This window comes from Gracilinanus agilis, chromosome 1, assembly GCF_016433145.1.
Source record: "Gracilinanus agilis isolate LMUSP501 chromosome 1, AgileGrace, whole genome shotgun sequence".
Taxonomy (NCBI): domain Eukaryota; kingdom Metazoa; phylum Chordata; class Mammalia; order Didelphimorphia; family Didelphidae; genus Gracilinanus; species Gracilinanus agilis.
This window is the reverse complement of record NC_058130.1, coordinates 55321457-55348182: the sequence shown is the minus strand read 5'-3', so window position 1 is coordinate 55348182 and position 26726 is coordinate 55321457. Positions and strand designations below refer to the sequence as shown.

General features: G+C 40.2%; 1 protein-coding gene across 1 annotated transcript in view; it reads right to left on the bottom strand.

Moving 5' to 3' along the window:
• Positions 1-22291: 22291 nt before the first annotated feature.
• SLC6A1 (solute carrier family 6 member 1) overlaps positions 22292-26726 on the bottom strand; it is a 25930-nt gene continuing 21495 nt past the window's right edge. Inside the window, exons 11-14 of the mRNA XM_044656849.1 lie at positions 25759-25861; positions 25279-25379; positions 24611-24778; positions 22292-23480 (exon numbers count right to left, since the gene is read on the bottom strand). Of these exons, the coding sequence (XP_044512784.1) occupies positions 23376-23480; positions 24611-24778; positions 25279-25379; positions 25759-25861 (477 nt within the window). The 3' untranslated portion in view covers positions 22292-23375. The remainder of the gene's footprint in view (positions 23481-24610; positions 24779-25278; positions 25380-25758; positions 25862-26726) is intronic.

Genomic DNA, 26726 nt, shown 5'->3' with positions numbered 1-26726 from the left:
ACTGAATATATAAAATGTATATATATATATACAGATAAATATATGTATCAGTATTAAAATGTATGTATAGATAAATATGTACATATTTGTTTCTATGTATATATGTGTATCTATATATCTCTAGGTAGCTAGGTTGCACGGTAGATAAAATACTGGGGGGAAAGACTCATCTTCCTGAGTTCAAATCTGACCTCAGATACTTCCTAGTTGTATGATCCTGGGCAAGTCAATTAACCCTGTTTGCCTCAGTTTCTCACCCCTGTCAAATGAGCTGGAGAAGGAAATGGCAAACCACTCTAGTATCTTTGCCAAGAAGATCCCAAATGGGATCACAAAGAATCAGAAAGGGCTAAACAACAACTATTTATATATGCATATGTACACCATGTATATACATACACACATATTTATATAATAGAATATCTTTCTCTTGTAGATAGTCCTTAAAATTCTTCTCTTTCCAGTTAGGCCTGTCTAGTATCCCAAAACTAAGCTATTCGTAATTCAGCATTCTTTTTGCCTGGCTCCCTATGAAGTCTTTCTCTTTCCAATGTTTTCCTTTCCGAGTTCAGCTCACTTTCTTAGTCACCCAACAAAGTCTCTCTTCTAATCACTCCCAATATTCTTCTGACCCAAACTCATTTTTCTCTCTAACAGCCCTTGTCGGATCCCCCTCCCAGCTCAGACACTTGGTTTTAATTTGTTCTTTTTGTAAAGACAATTTCAAGTGGTAAGGTCTTTTGGAAAAATATTCTGGGTAGGAAGGGATGAGAACTCACAGTTGAACCCCAGATTAAGCCAGTTTTTATCAGGCTCATTGGCTCAGTCTCATCTATCTCATTTCTGTAAAATAGGGATAATCATAGTATTTATCTCTCAGGATTGCTGTGAGGATAAAATAATACTTGTAAAGCTCTTAGTAAACCTTAAAACACTATATAATTACTAGTTGTTGTTGTTGTTGTTAATCTGGTTGAGACTATACCTACCACTCTGCCATCACCACACCTGGACTCCAGGGAAACTCTGAGTTCCTTTTCTACCTTGATTGAAATGTAGAGAAAAACCTTCTAATCCTTTGTTCATGGTTTTAAGAAATTCCAAAAGAATCACAGACCCATATTAGAGAGCATTTAAGTTCAAAACTCACATTTTACATATGAAGAAACTGAGTTCATAAAAGTAAAAGGGAAGAATTTTACTAGTTATCTTTTTTCTGGACTATCCCTGTATTATCATGCAAAACCGATTTCCATATTGTTCATTGTTGTAAGAGAATACTGATAGAAAACCCAACTCTCCCAATAAAAACCCAAGCAAACTAAGATGAAAAACCTGCATTGTGACTTCAACAGTTCTTTTTCTGGAGGTGGATAGGATTCTTCTTTACTAGATATTTAAGTGGAAAAGCAAACACATGCATATGCACCTCTTCTAGTCTTCCAACAACAAAATGATGCAAAAGAGGTTTACTGGGGCTAGAGGGATTCCGTCCATCAATTTGATGGGCTGACAGGCAGTAAGCCTTTGGGACTTCTGAAAGCATCTTCCTTACTGAGCAGGCATTCTTAACCTAGACTACATGAGTAAATTTCAGGGGATTTCTGAAATTGGATGGGAAAATACATTTTTAATATATTTTTTCCTTTGGTATTTTATGCATTTAGAAAACATTATTCTGAGAAGGAGTCCACAGGCTTCACAAAGTTGCTGCCAAAGGAGTCCATGACACAAAAATGGTCAAGGACCCCTGCTATTGAGTATGGAAATCTTGACTGACACACCTTGTTAAGAGGATGAAGACGAGTCCCCATTAGTCCCAGAGACTGAGGTGGTACTGAGGACTGGTTGGTATAGAATCGTCCCTTGGCACCTTGAGGTGGAAGGGCTCTAGACTTTTTGGGGGTGTCCCCAAGAGTATGAGATTGGCTTAGATTTTTAGAAGAATAGGCTCTCCTCAGTGCAGCCTTATTTAGCCTTTGAGTAGAAGCACATGAAGGGTTACAAGTGCTTGCTTAGGGTTTTCTGATTATAGGTTAGAAACTAGATACCCAAGAGTAGATTTCCTCAGCCCAAGGGGTGGTAGCCACTGGGGAAAGAGAGGAGAAACAAGAATTCCTTCAGAACCACATGCAAAAGCTCACCATATTCTGGCTCATGTGGCCTGAGGAGAGAGTATATGGGCAACTTTCTTGACCTTGACTTCATAGAATTCTGAATCTCCTGGCCCTAATCTTGCACTTTCTGGGCAGACATTCTCCCCTGTCCCCGTGGCCTCATCTAGCTCTCTCCCCTGCGTCTCCTTAGAGCTGGAATTTGGAGGAAAGGAAGACTGGAGGATTGGAATTGGTTCAGGCTGGAGGTCATAGGGCTAAATTCTCTGAGGGGTCCTTGGTGGGGCCCAGCTGGCTCCCAGAGGCTGCCTCTTAGTGAACACCTGGAAAAATATGAGAAGAAGAGCTCTTGGGAAAATGGTGACTCACCATAAAAGCCCTTCAGTTGGAAAGAGAATTTGGTTTATTTTATTTTTCCCCTTCTGCTTGTAGAAAGAAGCTCAGTGGCAGGCTTAGAGCCGGAGTTACTCAGCTTGGGGCTGTTTTGCTTTCAGCCCCTCAGCTGGTTTCCAAGTCCTCAAATTGGTCCAGCTGCAGGCCTCATGTGATAGATCTATTAGCCTGATTGGAAGGCACAGCTCCATGTTTTCAATGTAGCCTAATGAGAAAAATTGTTGTGTTGTGAAGCCCCAGCTTAAAAATACTTTATGTGTGAGGCAGTTTCTTTAAAATTAATATTTTAATGGGCTGGGACTTGGCAACCTTCCCTTTGGAAAGTGAGGATCTTAGGGAACTGGGGGTAGAGTGGGAAATTAAGAGTCAATCTCTGCTCCCCTTGGTAGAATTGGCCTTGAGAGTCCCATTCCCACAGTGGTCCCATTGGTTCTATGAAAATAGAAGTCCGCAAACCTGATTGACCCCTTTCTTGATTCTTAGATGAAGCAACTGTGTTAGGAAGGGAGGAGATCTGGCTTGGAGGCATTGGATTTTTTTTTTCATCCTAGGGTTTTAAACCTGGGGATGAGTTTGGAAAGATTATCTAGTACAACCCTACATCTTTACAGAAGCAGAAACAGGTCTAGAAAGACACACAGTGAACACGCAAGCATCCATATTGCCTAAGGTCACACAGTTCTCAGTTTGAGGGGTTTAGCTAACTTGGGTTTCCATGGTTTCCTATTTATTTGTTGTTGTTTTTTAAAGGCTCAAATGTGTTTGCTCCAGACTCTTCTGGACATGTGGACTGGTCATAACTTTGTCAAATCCGATGGTCCCTGAATCTTTCCTATAGATTCTGTGAGAGGGTACACTTCTGGAAAAGGGGCCCCTTTTCCTGAAACTCTTCTGTGTGTGCTTAACTCATCCTTCTCATGTGTCATAGTCTGCCCCCAGAGACGTGGTCAGCAAAGGGCTGGGGCAGGGATTGGAGAGTTTCTTTTTTTTTCCCTCAGTATCCTCTAAGTCAGGGGTCAGCAACTTTTTTGGCCATGAGAGCCATAAACACCACATTTTTTAAAATGTAATTTTGTGAGAGCTGTACAGGGCTCACAGTGTGGCTCCTGTAACAGCGCCTGGAAAAAAATGGACTTTATGGCTCCTGCAGAAAGAGCCATATCTGGCCCTCAAAAGAGCCAGGTATGGCTCGAGAGCCATACGTTGCCAACCCCTGCTCTAAGCTCTGGATTTGAGGTGAGTAGACAACCTGGGCTACCACTGACACTAACCTTGGAAAGGGGATGGAGAAGCAGAAAGTCATGTCCCACATGGAGACAAGAGAAGCTGGGACAGTGAGGTGGTGTAGTGGACAGAGAGTCAGGAGGACTCAAGTTCAAATCCAGCCTCATATTGTCACTAGTTGTAAGATCCTAGGGAAGTCACAACCCCTGTTTGCTTCAGTTTCCTCATCTGTAAAATGGAAATCACAATAGCACCTACTTTCCAGGGTTCTTATGAGGATAAAACAAGATCATAATTATAAAGCATTTAGCACAGTGCCTGGCACATGTAAACATTATATAAATGTTAGCTTTTATTTACTGGAGGCCATTGTACACAAGAGAAGTGAGTGCAGCTGGGGTGATTTCTAAAGTGGAGCAATCTGAGGACAAACTAGGAACTGGGCAAAGCAGGCTCTCTCCTTGTCTCTTCCATTGACGCAAGCTAATTCTTTTTTTTTTTTTTTTAATTTTAAACTATTACCTTCTGCTTTAGTTTATAGGTAATAAACTATGACCTTCTTATCTTATTAGATATCAGTTCCAAGGCAGAAGAATGGTAAGGGCTAGGCAATTAAGGTTAAGTGACTTGCCCAGGGCCACACAACTAGAAGTGTCTGAGGCCAGATTTGAACTGATTTCACTTTTGATGTCTGCCTATCACCACTCTCGGGTTACTAAGTGATCCATCAGCAGGATAGGAAGGCAACAGCTATGGCCAATCGCTTCAATGAGGTCACCAACCTCCTCTCCTGTCTGTCACCCCTTATCCAGGTGGTTTCTAAACTGGCTCTGGCACGACAGAACCAGTTGTGTTCTCAGAAGGGAAAGCCAAGCAGTCAGGAGGAATCAAGTTCAAATCCAGCCTCATATTTTCACTAGTTATGTTCCCTAGGCAAGTCACAACCTCTTTTTGCTTCAGTTTCCTCATCTGTAAAATGGGGAGTGTTTGGCAGGGTAGGAAGTCTGCTTTCTCCAGTAGCTTTCTCTGTATCAGTGACCCTTTGTTTTGTGTGTATCTTTGGAGAGAATATCAGAGAGTGGGCTATAATGTGAGCTCATTATGGTGTTCTTAAGGCACAGCATAGGCCAAAAGACTGGGTACATCAACCATGCCATGTTGGAAGGTCAGCAATATCTGATAGCATCTTCTGAGCTCTTCCCTATTCTCCCAGGTTTGATTAGGTCCAAGGGTTACGGAACCCTTCCAGTCAGAAGTCGTGAAACCATGGCATTGAAGTGCTGATTTTTCTATAGCCCCTTGTGCCTACAGAGACCTTCTGCTGCTGAGATTGCTCATCCCCAACAATGCCCCCTTCTTTTCGCACAGAAGGGAAACAAGCCCTTAATTAGAGATTCATTTGGGTCAATTGCTTATTCTTGTAAAATACAAATAACCCATTGGAGGACAAAACCAAAGTCACCCATACCTAGTGTGAAGTGCATGATTGGAAAATCTTCTAAAACTGAGTTGTCCAGTCCCGTCTGTAGCCTCTGCCTTCTGGAGTCTCGTGACCCTCGGTACAGGCATGCCTTTAAGGAGGGGAGGTTTGGTTCAGAAACACAGCCTCTATTGATTAGGTTCTCTGGGACACAGTCTCTGTTGACTCTGGACATCCTGTTCATGAGAGTCCAGCCCTGAGGTAAAAATATGCTGAGCTCTGGAGCCATAAACAACACAGACACCGACAAATATGACACCCTTTCGACACACATAAGAACTTTTCTGCCCAATATTTTCAAAACACACCAATGCAAACAAGCAGCACATTACCAGGCTCCAAAGGGCCACAACCCGCTACTCTTCCTTGCCTCGCCCTTGTTTCTGTTAGCACTTTTACCTCACAGAAATTTCTCTATAAACTATAGTGTCCTATCTTCCAGTATTCTAAAAATACGCCAGTCTCCATTCACTCTGTTCCCTTCCTTCCCTTAAATACTCTGGCTATCTTAGCTCTGGGTGGAGGGACTGATGTAATCAATTGGTATCCTCTTCCCTCTATCTCAGCTGCTGGATGAAACCAGGGAACTGGTAGAAAGCTATGGCACCCTGTCATCTCTGAGAGGCTAGGTGGTATATTGGATAAGGGTTACACTTGGGATCAGGAAGAACTGGGTTCAAGTTTTGCCTCTAATACCTACTGACTCTATAACCCTGGTTAAGCTCAGTGCCCTTTATGACTGGAGAAGATGCAGAGTTACAGATAAATCCAGATACATCCATGTAGAGTTTTCATGGTGGCACAATGGCTAGAACACCGTTGTTGGAGTCAGGAAGACTCATCTTCTTGAATTCAAATCCAGCCTCAGATATTTACTAGCTGTGTAACCCTGAGCAAGTCACTTAACCCTGGTCGTCTCAGTTTCCTCATCTGTAAAATGAGCTGGAGAAGGAAATGGAAAACCACTCCAGTATCTTTGCTGAGAAAACCCTACGTGCGGTCATGAAGTCAGTAAAATAACTGAACAACAACAAAAAAGTTTCTTATTCTGATGAAATCACAGATTTGGGAGAATATTCTCTTGTTCCTGCTCCCAGTTTCTGAGATTCTTTCTTTCACTATGATGATACCACTGAGATCTTATGGTATAGAAGAAAGAACACTAGGAGCCTGAAGAGTTTGGTTTGTGTCCTATCTTCATCATTTACTAATTATGTGACCCAAGGCAAGTCACTTAATCTCTTGGTTTTCTTATCTGAAAAATAGGATTGAGTGTCATGACCCCTCACCACTACATTGTTGTGAAGAAATCGGTTTATAAGTAATAAAACTGTGTATATGTGTGTGAGGGAGAAGAAGAGGAAGAGGGAGAGGGAGAAAGAGACAGAAGCACAGACACAGACAGACAGACAAAGGGACAGAGAGAGTTATCATTCTTATATTGGTGAAGGAAGGAATACAATGGAGGATCCATCTAGTATACCACAGGTGAAATAAGATATCCTGAAAGTGATACTTTGGTCACACTATATATAATATGTATAGTGAATCCAGGTATAATCATAAGTCTGTGACCATAATCTAAATGCATCATAATGCTTAGAACTTTCCTTGAGCATAGAATATCTGCTTTGGAATAAAGGCAGGCTGAACAAATAAATTTGCATGAAAAATACTTAGAGCTGAGTTTATCATTGAAACAAATGGTTTCTCCTTAGATGTTATTGTTGTATTATTAAAGTTTTCCATCACTGTTTTTTTCCAATGTCCTCATTAGCATATTCAGCAAAAAACCATTCTCATTATGAACCAAAATATGCACAATCTTTAAATATATGTACATGGTAATGAGATATCATTGTTGGGAACACATCCTTGCCTCTCTAGCTTCTTTCTGGTAAGCACTACTCCTGGGGGTGCATTTCCTGGACTGATGTTGTTGACATCTATTCCCATGCTTTGGGATTTCATTCTCCACTGTGCTGGGGGACCAGGCATCTCCCACATCTCTGGGTATTCACATTTAGATTCTAGGAACTTTACTCTGTCTCCCTGGGAGTCATTTCTAGTTCTAAAGGGCCTTCTCTTAGTGTTCTGTGACTGAGTCCTAGTTGAGGAGCCAGCCACAAAGCAGAGAAGATTACTCACCATGCTTCAATTCCATTATCTGCTTTCTTTGCATTTGTGTATTTATGTCTCTTCATGTGTACCTATTTCTCCACATGTTTTTGTATATCTATATACATATATCTATATCTATATTTGTTCCTATGTGTGTTTCTATATATGTCTCTGGGCTTATGGAAAGCTCCGAAATATATCCATAATTCATTCTCTCTCTCTCTCTCCCTCTCTCTCTTCCCCCTTCTGTCTCTCTCTGTTTTCTTCTTCTTCTTCTTCTTCTTCTTCTTCTTCTTCTTCTTCTTCTTCTNTACTTCTTCTTCTTCCTCTTCCTCTTCCTCTTCCTCTTCCTCTTCCTCTTCCTCTTCCTCTTCCTCTTCCTCTTCCTCTTCCTCTTCCTCCTCCTCCTCCTCCTTCTTCTTCTTCTTCTTTCTTCCTTTCTGTCTTTCTCACATACATTCTGTAGGTTAGATTAACATAGGACTAAAGATCTTATTTCCAATAAATATAGAGAGTAGGGAGAATTTTACAGTGTCCTGAATGTAATATGTGGTATCTGTATTTCTACCATGGCCAAATGACTATTATCCATGCTCTAAATGTAGGCATGTCTCCCTCCCTGAGGAGTAAATAAAGGGTCTGAGGGATATTTAGCTAGTTCAGAGGTATCTCTACTAGATGTGCCAAACTTCCTGCCTGATGTCTCTATTAAGGCCAAAATGCCCCATAGACCAAAACAAATTAAAATATTGGGAGGGGGCAGGTAAGTGGTTTGGTAGATTGAAAGCCAGGCCTAGAGATGGTAGGTCCTGGGTTAAAATCTGGTCTTAGACATGTCCTAGCTCTGTGGCTCTGGGCAAGTCACTTGACTCCCATTGCCTACCTCTTATTGCTCATCTGCCTTGGAACCAATCCATAGTATTGGTTTTAAGTAGAAGTAAGGTTAAAAAGATTGAAGTTGGAAAATGTTTGACAAAATAAATGAAAATGATAGATAATATTAAGTCATGATTTTCTAAGCAAATACAAGACCCCAGAGAGATCTATTTGGGGTTGACATTACTCCTCTAGATTATCACTAGTCTGTTACTTCCTTCAAGTCAATGGCTTCAAGCCTGGTTTATGTGCCTAGGGAATACAAATATAAATAGAAAGAATGTCCTTAACCTCAAGGAGCTTACATACTAATGAGGAGGCCAAGGGAAGGCTGAAAAGCAAAAAGGAAATGGTGGAGAAAGTTCTTTGGAATTGAATCAGTGGTACAGCTTGGAGAGGAATGAAAACATGGCTGACCTTGGCCTCCATCTTAAAATGGAGATTCTTGGAGGAGGCAGCCAATAAGAGGGAGAGGCCACATGGGAAAGAAGGGACTTCCAATGTGAGAAGTAGTTCAGGGATGGAGTGAGCTTTCAGGCTGAAGAAGTTTCTATGGCATGGTTGAGAAATTCCAGTGAAGATGTTCTAGCAGTGCAGCCTGGAGAGGAATGAAGACCTACTCCTTGAACACAGGTATTGTGTTTCTTTAGATGTCCAGGGTAAAGCATTGACACATGGGATGAACTTAAATGTTTCTTGACTGGACTTGATTGCAGGAGATTAAAGCCTTCCTTAAAAAACAAACTTTCCAAAAAGGAGGATTTGAAGTGAAGTTGAGGAAGAAAAAGATTCTGAAGTGGCAGGACCTATATTCAGATGGACTACTGAGCACTTAAATCAATGAAAAGAGCATTCATTGAACATTTGTTGTGTACAGCACTTAAAACCCAAATAGAAAAACAAGATAGTCCTTGTTCTCAAGGAGCTTACATTTCAATGGGGAGATGATACATAGGAGGCTTCAGCTGCTAGTCAGATTAAAAAGTCCCATCATTTTTAGGGTGCAGTGGCAAAGCAAGTGCTAATAGATCAAGAGCTCATGAATTTCTGTTATTGAACCATGTGACAACACCATGGACTTTAGTGACAAGGACTTTCTTTTCTTGGTCTTCATTAGCTTCATTAGCTACAGAACTAGTTGCCAGGCTACAGCTGCTAAGTTGCTTCTCAGGATGAAGGCTTCTGGGACCGGACTGGCAGCAGAACTGGTATTCTGGAGGGAAACGGTTATTCCCAAGACTCCTGGGTTATCTTTGTGTGGATCTGAGAGGAGGCGGTATTCAAAGTAGGTGATGGTCAAGAAAATAGTTCAAAATCCCTAATAAGTCACACCAATTAACTTGAGATGATACATGGAAATCATTTTGTAAAGCTGAAAGCAATATATATGTGCATATATATTGCTTTCAGCTTTACAAACATATATATATATACACATATATGTTTGCTATTATATAAAATTAGCAAAGGTGGAGAAACTCATTTGTTGGAGGGGCTATGAGAAGACAGGTATGCTAGTCCACTGTTGTCAGATCTGTGAATTGACTCAGTCATTCTGGGAAACAATTTGAAATGACTCAAGTGACTAAATTGTTTGTTTTTTGACCCAGGGATTCCACTACTTTATAGACCAAGGATGTAACTGGCAATAAGAAAAGACCTAGACATAGCAGTCAAGGACTTGAAGGATAAAATTATCATTTAAGTTATTTGGGAGCAGCTAGGGAACAGTGAATAGAGCACTAAGACTGGAATCAAGAGGACCTGGTTTCAGATCTGAACTCAGATACTTCCTAGCTGTGTGACCCTAGTCACTTAGTTCCAATTGCTTAGCCCTTGCTACTCTTTTGTCTTAGAATTGATACTAAGACAGAAGGTAGTGGTTAAAAAAAATGAGTAGTTGATCCACTTTGGAAGAGACTGAACTCATAATACAATGAATAATTTCTTGTCACAATTTAGTGAGAATTTTATCCTTCAAACCTGTGGAGAAACAAACTTGAGGGAAGTCTGTTTTGGCACTGATTCTCCTCAGCCAAGTAGAAACTGGATGCTACTGTGGAAATGCCGGAAACTTTGGAAGGAAAGTGACAAGAGGAAAGTCTAGCATAGTGTGAGATTCAACCTAGATTTTTAAAGAATAAATCTTAAGGGCTTCATAAAAAACACCAAAGTACTAGTTGAAGTCTACTAAATTGGGACTAAAATCAAGAATTCTGCAAAGAAAGTCAGCCCAGGATGGATGGGAAGTTCTCAAGGATGAAATGCTGAAGACACACAAAAACCCAAACAATTCTAATCAGAGGAAAAGAAGGAATTGTCTAAAGAGACTGCTGTGGATGCACAGGGAACTCATCAAGCAACTTAGATTTTAAAACAACACAGCAGATGGAAGTGAAGGCATGTAATGGAGGATGAATAAAAAATCATGGCAGGCCCATGGAAAAACAATGTAAGGGAAATCAACAATCCAAATGGGAGTGAAGGCGTCAAGAAAAGAAAGGATGGTAAAGAAGGTGTTTTCTATTATTTTGTTTCGCTTTGACAACTTTTCTGGGGAAACAAAGGAGCAATGCAATAAGATGATGATGATGATGATGATGATGATGATGATGATGATGATGTATGACAGAGAAGAGGGGCAATTGCTGCTTGCTGCTGGTTTTGCTTTCAATTTCTTTGACAAACTAGAATGCTTAAATTAGACTGGAAAGGGCAAAAAGAGAAGTGGTTGTTAGGGAGTGAGTCTATACCCAAGATAAGTAGTGATGTCACAAGAGATACCCTAACAACTGATGAATTCAAGCCACTGATCTAAGAAGAACTACATTCCTAGGGACCAACCTCTCACCTCCAAAACAACAGCCAGAAAAAAAAATAGATATGATCGATGAGCTATCATTAGCGATTTCTGAGAGGTCATTTATGGGAGTGAATATTTATGTAAATGTATATAAATTGCATATATAAACATATTTTATGTATTCATGCATACATGATAGATGTGAAGTACACACACACATATACACATAATAAAAACATAGTTGGAAATAGGGACCCCAGGGTAGGCAGATTCCCTTGAGACTGATGATCTTTGTTATAGCTCTTACCAGGGCCTTATGATGCTTCTGGGCTCATATATGTACATACACAGATATACACAATATGTATTATATATGTGTAAATACACATGTATAAATATACTACATATATATGCACACACATATATGTACATATCCTTGTTTGTATCTTTATATGGATAGGATCTTATTCATTCATTCATTTATTCCTTCCTTTATACAAGCAGAAATAGTAGCTTTCATTGGCTATTGGGTATTTTGACTTTATGAGAGAGTGGTCAAACCCTTTGTCCTGAGACCAGTTCATCTCTGTTCATCTTCTCTGTGACCCATAACATCTGCTACCACTCACAAAACCAGGAAGAAGTTGCTACTTCAGCCATTCTTCCACCTAGGACTTATCTTCTTATTCTTCTTTTTTTAATTCTCCCACAATTATCTAGCATTTATTTTATTTGAGATTTTCTCTTCTACCACTGTAAAAACCCCCTCATAACAAATATGTATAGTTAAGCAAAAAAAATTCCTATATTGGCCATGTTCCAAAATCTGTCTCGTTCTGCCTATCAGTCCATCACTGTGACCTTCTTTATGGACCATGCCCCATCTCTGAAATAAAAGGATCATTTCTGTCTTCTGACTCTGAGGCTTCACACAGGGCTACAGTTTCCTCTCCTCCCCTGGGTGGCAATCATTGTTCCTTTTATTCTCTATGGATGTCTATTCAACCTCTTCTCTCACTCTAGATTTAATGAAATGATACTGGGTAATGATTACTTTTTTTATGAATGACCAACTTAGTTGAGATTCTAAAGTAAGCTGATCTCTCACTAGAACCTTGTAATATTCCTGGGGGACCCTGAGCTCAGATCTCTCCCTCCCTCTCAAAGTCTGGGCAATTACTAGGGTTCTTCGGTCTCTTTTCTGGGTATCCTGGTCCACCTACTATTCATAGATGGTGCTTTTTATACCTTTACACCCTAGGGATCTCATAAGACCAGTAAACACTCTGAATAATGGATCAAGAGACAGAAGGGGCTTTAAAGTTCCTCTAGTCTAACTCCTTCATTTTGCAGGTGAGATAACTCACTAAGTCTCACACAGGCCAGTGGTAGAGCCAAGCTTTGCAACTAGTAGCAAAATTTATCACATTTGATTGTTCCACAATATTGTTATTACTGTGTATAAATAGTCTCTTGGTTCTGCTTATTTCACTCTGCATCAGTTCATGTAGGTCTTTCCAGCTCTTCCTGAAGTCATCCTGTTCATTATTTCTTGTAGCACAATAGTATTCCCTCACCATAATATACTACAATTTGTTCCATATCCCAATTCAAGGACATCCCTTTAGATTCCAATTCATTGTCACCACAAAAATATCAGCTATAAATATTTTTGTACAAACAAGTCCTTTCCCATTTTTTTTTATCTCTTTGGGATACAGATCTAGAAGTGGTATTACTGGATCAAAAGGTATGCATTCTTTTATAGTTCTTTGGGCACGATTCAAATTGCTCTCCAGAATGGTTGGATCAATTCACAACCCCACCAGCAATGCATTAGTGTCCCGATTTTGCCACATCTGCTGCAACATTTATCTTTTTCATTTGCTCTCATATTGGCCAATATGATAGGTGTGAGGTGGTACCTCAGAGTTGTTTTAATTTGCATTTCTCTAATCAAGAGGGATTTAGAAAATTTTTTTCATATGATTATTTATAATTTTGATTTCTTCATCTGAAAACTGCCTATTCATATGCTTTAACCATTTATCAATTGAGGAATATCTTGGATTCTTATAAATTTGACTTAGTTCTTTATGTATTTGAGAAATGAGGCCTTTATTAGAGAAATTTGTCATAAAATTTCCCCCCATTTTTTCTTTCCCTTCTAATCTTGGTTGCATTGGTTTTGTTTATACAAAACCTTTTAAATTTAATATATTCAAAATTATTAATTTTATATTTTGTAATGTTCTCTATCTCTTGTTTTGTCATAAATTCTTCCCTTTTCCATAGATCTGACAGGTAAACAATTCTATGTTCCCCTAATATCACTCTGTATGTCTAAATCATATACCCATTTTGACCCTATGTAGGGTTTGAGATATTTATCTATGTCTAATTTTTGAAGCACATTTTGTCAAATAGTGAGTTCTTTTCCAGAAATATGGAATCTTTGGGTTTATCAAACACTAGATTGCTGAGATCTTTTATCCCTACTGTATTCTATTGACCTGTTTGTCCTTCTTGACCATTTCTGGAGCTAGAGAAAACCTGAGCAGAATCTCTGACTGAGTTGAGAAATGTAGAACATGAATCTAAAAGGGACCATAGAGGACAATTTGTCCAAACATCCCAAATGATTTAAAAATAAACATGAGAGTTATACTGCCATCACTTGAAAAGTTGATGGGAAAAAGTCATTGATTCTATTTTATGAATGAGTAGACTGAGGTTCAAGGAAAGCAGCAGAGTTTAGGGTAAATGACAATGGATTTATAATAATAATAATAACTAATATTTATATAGCATTTTCTATGTACCAGTCATTGTACCAAGTGTTTCACAATTATTATCTCATTTGATCTTCACAATAACCTCTGAAAGTAGATACTATTATTATCCCCATTTTTCAGCTTGTATAGAAGGAAAATATTACTGGTATAGACCTGAGAAGACCTGAATAATTTAAATCCTACTTCTTTTACTTGCTTCTTATTTTCATATTCCTGGGACTCAGGCATCTAGGTGGCATGGTGGATAGAGCACCGAGTCTAGAGTCAGGAAGACCAGAGTCCAAACCTGGCCTTAGACACTTACTAGCTGTTTGACTTTAAGTAGTCACTTAACTCTGGTTGTCTCAGTTTCCTCATCTGTAAAATGTGTTGGAGAAGGAAATGACAAACTACTCCAGTGTCTATGCCAAGAAAACCCCAAATGGAGTCACAGAGAACTGAACACAACTGAAAATGATTAAACAAAAGGGACTCATTTTATGTCCCTGGGACTGGATTAGATGATCTTTCCAGCTCTATGATCTCATGTTTCCTCATAGGCACCATGAACCAGAACAGGACAATTGCTTCCTCTGCTGTCCATAGACATAATTTCGTTGACCAGACTCCTGCCCCCTTACTTCCACCCCACCAGCAAACTCCCAGGGTTACCGGTAAGTCATTACTGCTCCAAGGAGTTCCTTGCTATACTGGGCTCAGCCAGAGTCTCCATCTGTTCATCCTTTATAATTGCAGGATTGTCAAATTGAGAACTCGAAGGGACCTTCCATTAAGTACAGCTTCTTCCATTTATAGATAAGGAAACTGAGACCAAGAGAAATTAAGTACTTTTGCTCAAGGTCACCCAAATAGTAAGGGGCAGAATCTTAGAATCCTGGGTCCTCTAATTCCAGGTCTTGCATTATTTCCAGTGAGCTGTATTGTTTCTCTCCTAAGTAGAGTATTCTTCTTTCCTTGTAGGTGAAAATAGTTTCTTTAAACTATTAAAAAGGCTATATATCTTGGATTTTATTTAAATAAATTATTGATATCTTTTGGTTTCAACATCTCAAAAATGTCTCCCAATATCTATTATCCTTCCCTCTCCCACAGAACTTTTCCATAAAACAAAGAGCCTCTTTAGAGAAAAAGGAAAAAAATTGGAAAGCTGATCAACTCATGAAAAAAGTCACTTTTTAGTGGCTTTATCCTTTATGCTGCAGATAAGATCAAGTCCTAAGGACTCTTCCAAGGCCTTCAGAGTATAAAACCCTTTCTCCTTCTTCCTGCTAGATGGATGCTAAAAATTCAGCTTTTCACTAATTGCTGCTAAATTTGGAACCTGAATTTCTACCCCCCCACATGCATTTTTGTATGTTATGCTGATACTAGAATTTGTTTAAAAGGTTGATTTTATGTAAGAGAGAGGATGAAAGAAAACCAGAAATCCTTGACCTTCTTGAGTAGAGTGTAGAGTTATGGGAAAGGGAAGGAAGAACTATTGAGAGGGGCAAAGGACACAAAAGAGGTGGACAGCCTTTTAGAAAGGTTGTTGACCTAAGTATGGGTAGTACCTGCCCCAAATATCTTCCCCACAAGCTTGTTTCTGGTGCCCCAAATTCCACCATTAAAGTATAATTCCTTTGTCTCTGTATTTAATCTTTAGATATGAGACCAAGTCAAAATGAGGATGATGGACTTGGAGGAAAGAGGGATGGGGGAAAAAGAATGAGAAGAGTCATGAGAGGGGAAGAGGCTTACAGCAAAAAAGTTCTCACAGCCTTTCTATGGCCAATTCTCCAGCCAACCAGTTAGCCAGCCAGCCAAGAGGTCATAAGATTTAGAGCTGGAAAGGATTGCAGAGGCTATTTAGTCTAATTCTTTTATTTTACAAATGAAGAAACTTGAGGTACAGAGAGGATAAATAACTTATCCAGGGTCATGTGGATAGAGTGAATAGAGTCCGGAAGACCTGAATTCAAATGCAGTCTCAGATACTTACTAGTGTGATTCTGGGCAAGACACTTACATTTTGTCTGCCTTAGTTTCCTCAGATGTAAAGTGGGAATAATAATAGAACCTACCTCCCAGGGTTGGTTTGAGGTTCCAACGAAATAATAATTGTAAAGTACTTTGCACAGAGCCTGGCATATAGCAGATGCTATATAAATGTTAGTGATGATGAAGATGATGATAGTAGTAATAGTAGTAAGTGTCTAAAGTGAAATGTAGACCCTAGAACTAAGTTCTATTCTAAATCCAGTGCTCTATCTACTATTCCACACTGCCTCTCTCAAATCACAAGGGTGGAAATTCTTTATGGATTTATCCTGTGGAGTACAGGGAGTGTTGGTTCTTTTCTTAGTCCTTCCTGCCCGCCCTCTCCATAATGTATCTCATGTCCTCATTCTGCTGGTTCCTTGGCATGAACATGTCACCCTCTGGGAGTAGCTCTCTCCATCCTAGAACATTAGAAAAAAGTGACTGCCTGGCCAGCAGGCTCCAAGCTCCTTATTCCTCTCTTCCCCCCTCCAGCTGTGAGCGCACCAGTCTTCAAAGCTTGTTCTGCTTCCCTTTGTTCTGTATACAATGCTCTTGGAAGGGAGAATTGGAAAGGGCCAGCTGCAATTGTCTTTCCAAATATGAGACTGATAAGGACTTGGGAGGATGGAGGAAAATGGCAAACCCATTTAGGGGCAGATCTCATACTGAGAAGATGGGACAAAGGCTTGGGTAACAGAGAGAATAGGGAGCAATTAGAGAAGAAGGCAGGGAGTTTTGTTCAGTAGTAGCAGCCTCCAGAGGAGGAATCAGACTGAGATTTAGTCCATAGAATAGGGAGAATATAGGATGTTGGAGCTGTGAGGAATTTAAGAGTTCATTGCATCCACCCTCTCCTTTTATAAAGGAGTTTCAGAGAGGGGAAGTGAGTTGCTCAAGATGACACAGTTGCAGAGTTGGGATTTGAACTTTTCTGACACCAGATTTCAGCATTGTTTCTACCATGTTACCCTATCTCTTCCTCTGGGAATAGATGTGAAGACATACAGAAATGTAATATTGTTTCCACTACAAGGAAGCTTTTAAGATAGCAGCTCTAATCTTTTTCCAGCACTTAAGTCCTCTATTTCCAAATGATTATTGGACAGCTCCACTTAAACATCCCATAAGCATCTTAAACTCAGAATATCTACAATATCATTATTTTTGGTCCCCTCCAAACTGTTCTTTCCCCAAACTTCCTTTATATGTTGATGGTGTCACAATCATTCTAGTCATCTAGGTTGGAAATCCTGGTGTTATATTTGTAAAATGAGAGAGTTAGATTAGGTGACCCCTAAAATCCTTTTGAACGCTAGATCTATGATGCTAAGAAAAGTTTCACCTTATGATTTTATGGGTTGGAAATCCTGACTTCTTGTGTCCTCATTCTCCTTCACCAACACATTTAGATGGCTGCCAAATTTTGATGTAATATAACGACATCTCTTGAATTTGACCTCTTTCTAGTCCCATAACCACCCCCTTAATTCAAGTCCTCATTGCCTCTCATTTGGATGATTGCAATAGCCTCTTAGGTGGTCTCCTTCCTCCCTGCTCTGATCCATCCTCCACACAGCAACCAAAGTGATTTTTCTAAAGCTCAGATATGACTGTGTTTTCCATTTATATAACTAAGGCTCCTCTCTGTCTGGCATGTAAAATTCTTCACAACATAGCCATTTCCTCCCTTTCTAGTCTTCCTATATATGATTGTTCAGTCATTTCTGAATCTTTATATTCCCTTTATTGGATTTTCTTGGCAATGATACTGGAGTGGTTTGCCATATCCTTCTCCAGTTCATTTTACAGATTAGGAAACTGAGGCAAACAAGATGACTTACCCAGCCAAGGGTCACAGAACTAGCAAATGTTGAGGTCAGATTTGATCTCAGATCCTCCTGACTCCAAGTCAGGCACTTTATCCATTGTGCCACCTACCTGCCCTTATATATTATTCTTCTCTTAGACCTTCCATCCCAGGCATACTGCCCTACCTGCTGTTCCTCTGAAACTCTGCACTAGCTGTTCCCCATGCCTGGAATGCTCTCCCTCCTCATCTCTGCCTCTTAGAATCCCTGGCTTCCTTCATGACTCAGTTCAAATGCTACCTTCTGCGCAAAGCCCTTTCTGACCTCCTGTAGTTACTTCTCTCCTTTTCAAAACCATCTTGGATTGATTTTGCATTTATTCTAAATATGTCTAAACATATACATGTTGTCCTCTATCAGCAGGTAAGCTCCTTAAGGGCAGAGGCTGTTTCACTCGATTCTTTGTATTCTAATGTCTAACCTAGTGCCTGGCATGAGGTAGATATTTAGTAAGTGCTTGTTGATAGATTCAATTTTGTACAACCTTTTTCTTACAACAATCCTGTAAAAGAACTAGAGTATTTTTTAAACCTCATTTCAGAGATGCATGGATATTAGCTTAGAGGATTTAGGTTCAAATCTTCTATTTGCCTACTACTATCTCTGACAATGGGCAAATCTCTTTATGTCTCTTGGCATCAAAGTTCTTCCTCATTTAACAAATGAAGAAATTAGACTGCATGACCTGAAAAGTCCTTTCTAGCTCCAAAAGTCTATTTTTCTAAAATGAGTCTTCATTTTAGAGGAAACACACAGCCTTAGAAGACTGAAATGACTTGTCCAAGAGTTACATAAACAAAGAGTAGCCATCAGAGCTGAGATTCCAACCCAATTCTCTCCTGACTCCAAGCTTTCCATGACACTTTATGCCTTCCTCATCAAAGGACCAGAACTGTCCAAAAGTTAAATGGGCTGCTTCAGGAATTCAACCCTAATGTCAAGCAATAACTAAATAGATAACCTTTTGTTGGGGAGAGACTTTGATTAGGGGCTGGAATTCATGTCCTTTGAAGGGGAAACACTCTCTCTCTCCCTCTCTCTCTCTCTCTCTCTCTCTCTCTCTCTCTCTCTCTCTCTCTCNTCTCTCTCTCTCTCTCTCTCTCTCTCTCTCTCTCTCTCTCTCTCTCTCTCTCTCTCTTTCTCTGTCTCTCTCTCTCTCTCTCTCATCTAAAGCATGTCATATCTCTCCCAGCACCAAGCACACTGCTCTGCTCATAGAAAGGTTTAATGAACATCCTGTTATCCTTAATAACTCTGAGATTCTCTGGTCTCTTAAAAAATCCAGTTTATAATGAAGTCATCACTACTGTATTAGTTCCTTCCCTGCTCTCTTTCTCTCCTTATTCTCCCTCTTCCCCCTCCCATATCCTTTATCCTTTCCTCCCTTCTTTTCTCCTTCCCTCTCTCCCTCCCTCCCTCTCCTTATCCCCTTCCCACATCCTTTATCTTCTCCTCCTTCTTTTCTTCCTTCCTCCCTTTCCCCATCTCATCCTGTCCACATCCTTTATCTTCTCCCTTCCTCTCCTTTCCTATTGTCTCTCTACCTCTTTCCCTCTCACTGCCCCTAGAGTGCTCATGGGCAATATGTCATGCAAGAGATTGAGGTTTGGATGTTCTAAGGAGAGGGCATTGAAGATAGGTGTGAGGGGCAGTTGAGCACAAAAAAGCACAAGTTTGGAATGGGAGTTGACATACTGGAGAGGGGTGCTCAGGATGCTGAGAGGTCTGGAAGCTCAAATGTACTCGGATACAATGGAAAGAGCTGGATTATTTAGCTCAGAGAAGTCTTATGTAGGAGTGGGGATTGGACATGAGAATATTTTGCAGCTATCTGTAGGGCAGTCACATGAAGAGTAGACTTCATGGGGATAGGACTAGACCTGGGATTTCGGTCCCGAGAACCTCCAATGAGGAAAATTTCCTCTACCACAATATGGTGCAATGCTTGCTTTGAAGAATTGCCAGGTTTTCTGAGAGACTATGTCTTGCCAATAACCAGTAAGTGCCAGAGGCATGATTTGACCTCAAGACTTCCTGTCTCTAAGCAAGACTGTATCCATTTGTCACACATTATCTCCATGTGTCCTGTGTTAGTGGAAATTTGGGTTCCTTGGTCTTAATATCAAGATCTATGATAAAAACTTCCTGTGGATGCTTAGGAGACTTGAGAACTACATTTCCCATGATTCAACAGGCTTCCTACCCTTACATGGTGAAGTAAGACAACGTAAACAGAAGCTTAAATAGGGAGATTGGGATTGGTACACTCTCCTGCGGAACAAGCCAGGTGGGCAGAGGTAATGGCGGGGCATTTGAATTAGATCTTAGCAGGCATGTGGCCTTCTTAATTATCAATATGGCTTTAAATAAACTATTAAATATTTTGAATATATCCATCTATATCAATTTTATTCATAACAGTCCTATACAAAGTATATGCTTAAGAAATACTTGCAGGAAATGGAATGAACAGAAGGAAGGACTAATAATTATACCCTTTCAACAGTGTAATGAGTTTCCTCATGAAACAGGTAATGAGGTTTCCATCATTCAAGTATTCAAGTGGAAGCTGGATGGCTCCAGGTCAGGGATCCTATATAAGATATTCCCACAGATGGTGAAGCATTAAAATAGATGTCCTCTATAAACTTAGGCTATCAGGGGACTATGGAATCAAGCAGGAGCATAGATTTAAAACTGAAGGGGACCTTTGAAATCATTAGTGTTCAATCCCTCAGAGAAACTAAATGACTTGCCTCTGATTAGAGCTAGCCAACTGCAGAGAGGTATGATTTGAACCAAGGTCTTCCCGACTCCAAGGCCAACACTCTATTCATTCATCCACTTCTTTTCGCCTTCATAATTTTTTTTGATTTTTAAAATTTTTAAATATTTTAGAAAAATTTTTTTCCATGGTTACATGATTCATGTTCTTACTCTCTCCCCCCCAACCCTCCCCACCCAGTAGCCGACGCGCATTTCCACTGGTTTCTTCATGTACCACTCTGAACGTGCCCGATCTTGTCCTTCATAATTTTTGTTGAGGGCCAACCTTAGGGCTGAAGTCCTTAATAATTGCTTACCCACCTTCCCACCACTTGGGACAGCTCTATCCCTTATACTGTGCATGGATAGGTAGGAAGAAGGGAAAAAGAAAGAACAAGGCAAGAACATCAAGACTCCGGGGAACCAAAGGTATCATATAACGTACTTTTATTTGTCTCTCTAGACTCTTGGAAACTTACATAACAATCGTGCTTTAATAATGACACCATTTATAGACAGTTAAAATGCATTTTCATTTATAAATATTTTACATTTGGTCCATAGAACAGGTCTTTTTTTCTTCTTCTAAATAATACTGTACTCTTTAACAGGCTCTGTATATATTTTTGAATATGTATATATTACATATATATTTTTATATAGAGATAAATTTGCTTGGTGTTTCTGAGAATAAATTCCTTATTGCAAAAAGCATATGATAATACAATATCTTTTTTTTTTTTTTTGCAGGGCAGATACTACAAAAAGTTACAGTTATTCACAGTTCACACGGGAGATCTACGACACTAATTTTGTGCTATATATGAGATGTCTGGGCAGAAACCAACTCAGAGGCTCCTTGCCAAACATCTTCCTTACAATTGTTTACAGTCACACAGGAAATACTCGGTATCGAGCTTAGAACAACATGGGATCCAGTTAACACTCAACACAAGAGAAAAGGTAGAAGGGGTTTTACTTTTGATTCTAATGGAAGTCCAGAGACAACATGAGAATGGTGGCTGTGATAGCATGAGATTATACTGTGGTGGGTCTCTTTTTCTTTATCTTAACCCCCCACAATTTATAAGATGTCTTTGTTTCATGGTAAGTTCAGCTATCAACATTTAAAATGCCTTAGAGTTGAGGCTATATTACAGTTTGGAAATGGTTTCGAAACTATCGAACAATATTTTGCGAATGAGGCTGGGTATGATGCAAGCAGAAATAGATGTATATGTACGTGTTGTGTGTATTTATATATATATTACATATATATATGTATATATGTGTTTTTCTACAATAATGTGCTTAACATTCGGAGAATAATACCTTATTGCAAGAATGGGTATATGTTGGTCACCTTCGGACAAAAACGACAAAAAGATAAACTGAGTCACAGTTAGTTACCATATTTGTCACAGGTTCGCCCTATTCATTTTGAGGGCCTGCTAAGGATTTATTTATGATGCACAGAAAGTTGGTCGTGAAACATGCTACATCACACAGTTTTCTTAGCTGTTTACAATCAGACACTGGAATCCTTCAATTTTCAGATGTCTTACTTGGAGCTGCCAAAAGAGAAATGCTTTGTGAATGGACTACTAGTATTTTACCGAGAAACTGTCCTCATGCCATGACTGCTGTTATCTTCCCACTGCTACTGACATCATCGCTACAAAGACTGCCATCAAGACACGCGTCCTTAAAGGAAAAGAAAACTAAACTAAACAAATCCCCCAAATCAAAAGGCTGTGTGTGCGTGTGTGTGTGTGCGTGTGTGTGTGTGTGTGTGTGTGTGTGTGTGGTTTTAAATATTCAAAGTGTTATTGGGGTGCCTGGCAAAACATTGACGACTTTGTTAGGGCCCTGGACACTGGACTGGCATCAGCAGGGAGGGGATGGAGGAAAGCCCTTTACTATATAGAACTCAAGAATGATGGGAAGATGCTAAGGCTTTGGGTAGGATGAAGGGTGAGGGGGAAGGAAGAAATGAATGGGCAAATAGGTCAGTGCTGAGCCTTGGATGGACCCTTTTAACTTAGCTAAATCTGTAGCTGTTTTGTACTTTGAGTTGGGCATCTTAGGACCAACACATGATGGCACCACGTCTGCTGACTTTCAGCAATGGGACATTTTGCCCCTGGAATGATTGGAAATTTTTTTTGTGTGTTTCCTGCACCCATATGGGCAAGTAAGTAAGAGAGGAGCAGGCTGATCACTAGAAAAGCCTGATTGGCAGTTTCCTTTTGGGGATGGAAAGTTTTGCTGCAAACAGCTCCTGGGAAGGATTAGGCCTGGGCTCTAAGAAACCGACTTTCCTAACGTCATTCTGCTTAAGCTGCCTCAAAAGAGCGAAGAATGAAAGAAATAACCAAAGAGCAGAGCCGGTTATGGACACCTTAAGGGCAAGCTTTCCCTGGAAATCTTCAGCATACAAAATACTGTATTCACACGTACAAAACAGCTTTCAAATGGAATTGAACTCCTGCAAAGTCAGAGATAACAGTCTTGGGTAAGAAATAGGTCACGAAAAGGATGAAAAAATCCATAGCACGGAACCTCAAAGCGTTGGTTGTGCCACAAGATGGGATAAAAATGCCCTATTTGTTAATTACAAATTCCACAATAATTCAATTCTTATTGAGAAAGGATTAAAAACATTAACAGTCTGTGGTTTGCTGGAAAGCCGCCAGACATTTCCACCCACTGGAGCCCACTGACAGTCCCCACACACTTCCCTTTGAGTGGTGATGGTCTTTTTTTGTTTGTTTTTGTTTTGTTTTTTTTGCCACTAGAGGTAGGTTGATCGATAGTATCTTCAGACATCAATTTGTGGTCATGTTCAACCAGGTTGGATTGAGTGATAGTTTTCTCCAGCATCCTCTTGGTCTTGCTGCCACAGGCAACCTGCTAGATGTAAGCTTCTTTGTTGGCTGAATTGCTTGTCTGGGGCTGCTCCGGCCCATTTTCAGGACGAACTATGTCTTCACTGGGTTGGATCATGACCTGAAGGCGCTATGGGGAGGAAGGGAAATGAAGGGCATGAAGGTACCTAGAGGAGCTCTCCAGAGGCCAATGAGTGGATATGGGACTAAACAGGGGATTTGTAAATGGTATCTGAGGAGAACTCAGGCTACTCTAGTACTAAAGGTGTCAAAAACATTGTCCCTGGGCCATATGTGGCCCATCACACACTGGTGATCAGCTAGAACCAGATTAAAATATAATTTGGGAAATATTTAACAAAATAAATGAAAATTCCATAAGATATAGATACCATCACATTTTAAAACTAAGTCAATATGTGGTCCATAGGGGTTGATGTCTTAAAGCAGTTATGAGAGGCAAGACTACAGGACCTGGCAGTCTGAAGACATCATAGAAGTTGTGTGATTTGAGGCAAGTAGTTCAGGTTCTTAATATGTCAGTTTTCTCATCTGTAAAATGGACAGAAGATGTTTGCTCTCCTTTGCACAAATAGTGGGTTGAATTCTGGACCTGAGTCAGGCAGACTTGGGTTCACAATCTACTTCCAATGCTTAGAATCTTTGAGCAAGTAGCCTAGGTTCTCTGAGCCATGGTTTTTTTAATCAGTAAAATGGTGTTAAAAAAATACTGGTAGCACCGCTCCTTACAGTGCTATTATGAAATTTCCATAAGACAATATCCATAAGTTCTTTGGGAATCTGAATATTTATATGTATAAAAATAATCATAGGAATATAGCTAACATTTAAGGTTGGAACACACTTTACAAATTTTTCCACATTTTAACTTCATAGTAAACTTGGAAGGTGGATGCTATCGTCATTCCCATTTTGGAGATGAGGAAACTGAGGCAGACAGAGGTTAAGTGACTTGCCAAGGGTCACACGACTAGTATGTACGTGAGAAAACCTTGGTGATTCTTAAAAGTACTATAATTCAATTCTGTATTTCATTAATTGTATCATGTCATATTGTTTCATGTGTGTTAGTCAACTCCTAAGGGGTATGGGCTATTTATGGTACCTAAGAGTTGCTCACAAAATACCTAGTGATTCTTGGATGAAGTGGGGGAGAAGTGTTTGGTTGAACTCTGGTCAGAGGAGAATGTGGCTTAAGGAGATAGGTTTTGATGTGCACCAGGGACCGAATGTCCTTACCTGCTTTAAGGAGCCCTTTAAGGTCAGGAACATGTAAGCCATGTAGCCAGGAATAAGGACCATAGAAGACAGGGCCATGAACCAGCCCACACCCTGCCCCCACTTGGGGAACACATAGTTGCCCATGGTGAGTGGAGTCATCTGTACTGCGCTGAAAATGAACACACCCTGGGAAACACGCAGACAAGAGAACATGGGCAGTTAGTGGGTCATTTGGCCCTAGACTATGTACCCTTTAGGCTCCTTGACAGACATAGCCTGTTGCCAGTCCCTAAAGGTCCCCCCAAACACAGCACTGGGGATACCACTTATGAGGACCAGTTTTTCCAGGAGCTTCAGGGGAGGTGATGCTATTATCAGGGGTTAGGGCAGCTTTCCTCTATTGTTCTGAATGACCTTGTGGGGCACCCAACTATGAGACTTTAGGCAATTCTCAAGTTCCTCTGGAGTACAGGGAGGCTAGGACTTTATAAGATCATAAGGATCTAAATTCAGTTATATGTTTTTCTTGCCAAAGGAGAAAGAGGATGGGAAAACAAACTTCTGCAAACAAGCCAGGCATCCCTGGATATGGTCCCTGCCTCCCCTGATGTCTTAGATACCCTTTCTGCCATCAGAAGATACAGTTTTTTGCACCACGTGCACTTGGGTCTAGGGGTCATCCTTACCGCCACAATGATTGGAGTAAAGAAGGACCAGCAGAGTTTCCACCAGATGCAGGGCCGGGAGCCAACCATCTCCTGGATGTTGTCATAAAACCGGTTGACCCCTGTGACAAGAGAAAAATGGCACAAGAATGAGAATCAGGTAAGGATACTGCTTCATTCTCCAAGAGACTTGGGGCTCTGGATCCTACCACATGAGGCTTGTTGGGAAAAAAAGAGGGAATTGAGATAGAAAGGAGGTAAGCTCACAAGGCAGCCTACTGTTTCTTTTATTATACAAAACTGTCTCCCCTCCCCAAGCTGAATTAAAGTGGGAGTAGACTAAAGTGGAGGAGGCTGGAGTGGGGGGGGGGTCCACTCTTTCAGGGGATGGATAGTTCTGATTGGGCAGAATTTCCACTCTTGGCCTTCTTATCTTTAGGGATAGGAGAGGGAAACAAGAGAGGGGTAGGGGTGGAGATGGGAGAAGAACAAAACACTCACCATAGCACCAGGAGATAGAAACACATTCAAAGAACACCAGGAAGAGGAGGCTCATTCCACTTGCTGAGTAATAGTCGAAAAGCTTAAACACGTAAATCCCACCCTGTAAGAGTGGGAGAGATTCCTTTAGAACTTCAGGAAATTTATGGGAGTAGATGAAGACTGAGATAGCAGGGAGAGGCTTGAAAGTTAAACAGAAAACAGAAGGTGAAATCAGGGAATATCATGTGTTGGAAAGATTGAGGACACAGATTTACTGTTTCACAGGGATAGTGTGAGGAACATTCATTGTAAAATTTAAAGCACTCTCTAAATGTGTGTGTGTGTGTTCTCTGTAAATTTGGGGAAAAAACCCTAAAAATTAAATAAATCAATAGCATCGCTGGAGTTTAGACCCTTCTACTTCCCAGTCAGAGGTGGGAAGATGGATATCCTGGCCTTCTGGAGTCCCAATCTCCTAATGACATTTAAAATAAGAGAACAAAATGTATTTTAGTGAGGGAGTGGTTAAGTATGGACCAACAAAGAGTTAATTCTCTGGGTCTAGACCTTTGATTTCATTGGTCTAGGGAGTAACTTGGAAAACGCTCCAGTGATGCACATCATCAACTCTTCTGCAACTTTTAGCCTAGGGAGTTTCCTAGGAGTACTGAGAAGTGACTTTCCTAAGGCCCCACAGAGGAGATATGCCAAAGGTGAGATCTGAAGCCAGTGCTCTATTCACCACACCATGCTGTCTCTTAAAGAATGATTTAGTATATTGTGTGCAGCCCACAACACTCTTGAGTATGGCCCAACCCAGATCAATATATAATTGAGAAATATTTGACAAAATACACTAAAATATAGATAAGGTGAATATGTAGTTATCTTTTTTTCTTCCTTCCTTCCTTCCTTCCTTCCTTCCTTCCTTCCTTCCTTCCTTCCTTCCTTCCTTCCTTCTTTCTTTCTTTCTTTCTTTCTTTCTT